General features: G+C 42.0%; 1 protein-coding gene across 1 annotated transcript; it reads right to left on the bottom strand.

Moving 5' to 3' along the window:
* Positions 1–129: 129 nt before the first annotated feature.
* On the bottom strand, positions 130–1,207 carry LOC118757270 (the record flags this gene model as incomplete). Its single annotated transcript, XM_036491996.1, has 2 exons — positions 611–1,207; positions 130–554 (listed from the first exon to the last, which is right to left on the bottom strand). Coding segments are annotated over exons 1-2 (792 nt in total), but the record flags the coding sequence as incomplete, so codon positions are not given.
* Positions 1,208–3,472: the final 2,265 nt, after the last annotated feature.

Below are 3,472 nucleotides of genomic sequence, written 5' to 3'. Positions count from 1 at the left end.
GCACTTAGGGATTATAACCCTCAGGCAGTAGAATTCTCCTTTCTGTGTTGCCGGAAAAGAGGGACCACCAAAAAATTAAAAGAATAAATTGAGTGGAACAATTTATTTTTTCAATTCTAAATTGTATACATATTTAATAGCCTCTATTAATGCCAAAAACATATCCTTTTTGGCCTTTTTTGTGTTACGCCTCCACAAGTACTCCACTACCACATCAGCGAAATTACCGGTGTGGTTGTAATTCCGCGTAGAAAAGAATCGCTTCACCACCCTCCATTGCGATTCTATCCGCTGTGTGTGGGTCCCGTCTTCTGCGATAAACGGATTAATGGCGTCGCTATGATTGACCTTCTGATGGGTGAAACCATGATCAGAAAGGCAATCATATGCGCGCCAAAAATCCGTCCTTATGATCGACCCCTCGGCCACATGCTTCTTGATCAGCGGAATCAGAATATCCGCTGACCTGCAGTTGTCTGGGCATACTTCCAGGCGTAGATCCTCGCTGCCATCTTGGATCATGCCCAAGACCCAGTGACCCTCCACTCGTCTGCCTGAAAATGGGAAAGGGAAAATTAAAATCATAACACAACAAGGGAACAAAAATTACCTTTATTGAACTTGCGTTTTCCAAATTTACTCTCGTCAATCTGGACTATCTTCCCCGGACCACCTATTTTTCCGCTGGCTTCTTGGTGGTCCAACTGGTATATTACCACGGCTTCTCGACAATAGCTATACCAGTCGGTGATAGTCGCAGATGAGAGAGTTGTTTGTTCTTTCACGTGGTCTTGGCGCAGAACCATTTCTCGGCTGAAGTTCTCAACGAAGGCGTACATGAGATAGTACACGTGGGGCACGCTTATACGGACCCCCTCGAACCACGTCCCTGCAGCTACAGATACGCGGGGTCTTTTGGCACAATTTCCCCGCCGGCATACGAAAAACCCAAACTTGCCACCCTTTCGCCTATTCATAGGTAACTTATGAAAGGGGCAAACCCTTGTATTTGGGATTAAGCCGTGCTCCTCCGCGAATTGAGTCCCCTGCTCATGGGTCCTCAACTCCAACACCAAACGCGCAAAATTCCATCCACCGCCTTTATTGTAATCCCTTGCGCTTGCGCTTGTGGAAGGACGTTCATCTAGAAACAAAAGAATTGCATTTATGGGCAATTTTTATATACGTTAATTACTTACCAGCCATTTTAATAAGAAAAATCGAAAAAAATATGTGCAGCAATCGAAATGAAATAGTTCATATAAATTTCGCGTACAAAATGAAATTCACCGTTATACTTAGAAATACAACCATACCCAACACCCGAAAGGAGCCGCAGGGACAGTAAATACATATTTTCCATGGAAAGGTTTATATTTTTAATGCTGACTGGGTTATATCATATTTTCTTTTGTCTCTCATCCTTCTTGTATATTTAGCAGTTTGACAGCTAAACGCCACCATTTAATGTGCATATGCAACCAAAGGCAAACGCGTGGTTTTGAAGATGTTTTTATTTAATAAATTGTGATTGATAGATTAAAATTAAAGTAATAAAGAAAGTTGTAACAAGTCGAATAAAGTTTAAAGTGAAGGGGAATATAAAAATGCATTAGTGAAGTGGCTGCTTTAAGGAAAATAGGAGTGATAAATGTGAGCTATTTTCCGAATTTTACAAAAAAGGGCATATTTCAAACCCAATTTGTAAATAAATTAGTGACCAAAAATTGCAATAGTGGATGTTAAAGTAATGGGTAGACCCTTGGCTACAAGTGTGTGCAATTTTTTTTAGGATCGGGTCACCCCTTTGGACGCAATACCCCGAAATAGGTGGGCCACTTACTAAACCGTACCCAATATTCGAACAAACCTGAAAGGTAGCACTTTACGTTTTTTTTTTAAACATCAATATGTTAAAAACGGCTTTACAAAAACAATTTAAAAAAAAAATCAGCCAGGTCTCTCGCAATTGCCACTACAACATAAATAATTATGAAAAAATCGGAGTTTCGAAAGCCAAATGGTGTTCGAATTGGGCTGGAATGCCCCATATGTGCAATATCCTAACCTTTACATCTAAAAGTACGAAAAAAGTTGAAACAACACTTTTACACACCCACACCCCCTTTTTTCTACTTGCTTGCATATTTATGCCGTTAATGTTCGCTTACATCCACTTATGTGTCGAACTCGACAATTTTGCCTTTCAAATGCCACCTTCAAATCGCGCGCGCTGTTTATTTTCGTCCGTCGCCCGTAAAGCCAATTTACACAACGTACGGCCTAGTGATTGCAACGCCACTCACCTAAATACATACATACATACATAGTACATATGCATGAGTGTGTTTTTGGAGGCCAAAATGTAGAACTCAAAGGTAATTTGCACAAAACAAATTTCTCAACGTTCAACACCTTTACCTGAGCTTACCCGCTTACTTATGTATATATGTATGTATGTACAAAAATACAACGCCATCGCTCGTTCGACTACTCCGCGTACGCCTTTTCAATTCAACAGCATAGCACACTTTCAGCCGAAGCAGTTGGACTTGATATACATTTTCATAGCCACACTGGCGAAAAGCGCCTTGATTAAAGCTGGCTACCTAACTGCCTATCGGTCGAGTGTCCGCCGAGCAGCGATGGCATTAGTTAAATATACATATGTATGTAGTTGGCCAGAGACGGACGGTTAAAAGGGGGCGTGTGTGAGTGAGCGAAGAATTGAGGGAGTGGGCGGGTGTTAATGGTCGAATAGTTAAGCAGCGCGAATTACAATTCAATGCTGTTTTGGCTGCAAGACGTACAGACACATAACCATGCTTATGTACATACTTATTTCTATGAGCATCATGCGCGCCGTACCACCACCGCATGTTAACAGGCCAACATGCAAACCACTGGTGATGCCACGAGTACTACGCCTAGCTAAATGTTGGCATAGTGGGCCAAAAACACAGCTGTAGATGCATACTCACAAATGCAGCTATTTACTTGTAAACGAATATAAGCATATATGCACATACATGCATATGTATATGCAAGAAAATATGTATGTATGTCCATACATAGCACATCTGTCTCTTCTTGTGTCCGTCCGCTGCGTCTACCCGCCAGCTGGTTGGTTGGCTGGTGTGCTTTGGCTCAACTACTCCGATGCCCGCGGCCCGAGTGTGCAATCGTCTTACTACGTTGTTGTTAAATATTATCTTTATTATTTTTCTTATTGTTGTTGTTGGTATTGGGGTTGTTATTGTTGTATTTGTTGTTGGTCCAAAATTGCATGCCGTCCTAGTGACCCAGTTGCAGTTTATTAACCCCTGCCATAAATTCGATTTAAGCGAAAGTCCACACCAACACAACCATATGGCAGCACTACGCCACTACATATGGCCAACAACGTAGCGCGGCACAAGCAGTTATCCGTACAACAGCCAACACCGCTGCACAACGCACCACCCTATCCCCC

This window comes from Rhagoletis pomonella, unplaced genomic scaffold (genome assembly GCF_013731165.1).
Source record: "Rhagoletis pomonella isolate Grant_MI unplaced genomic scaffold, Rhpom_1.0 Rhpom_scaffold_15939, whole genome shotgun sequence".
Taxonomy (NCBI): Eukaryota; Metazoa; Arthropoda; class Insecta; order Diptera; family Tephritidae; genus Rhagoletis; species Rhagoletis pomonella.
This window is presented reverse-complemented; position numbering and strand designations above follow the sequence as displayed.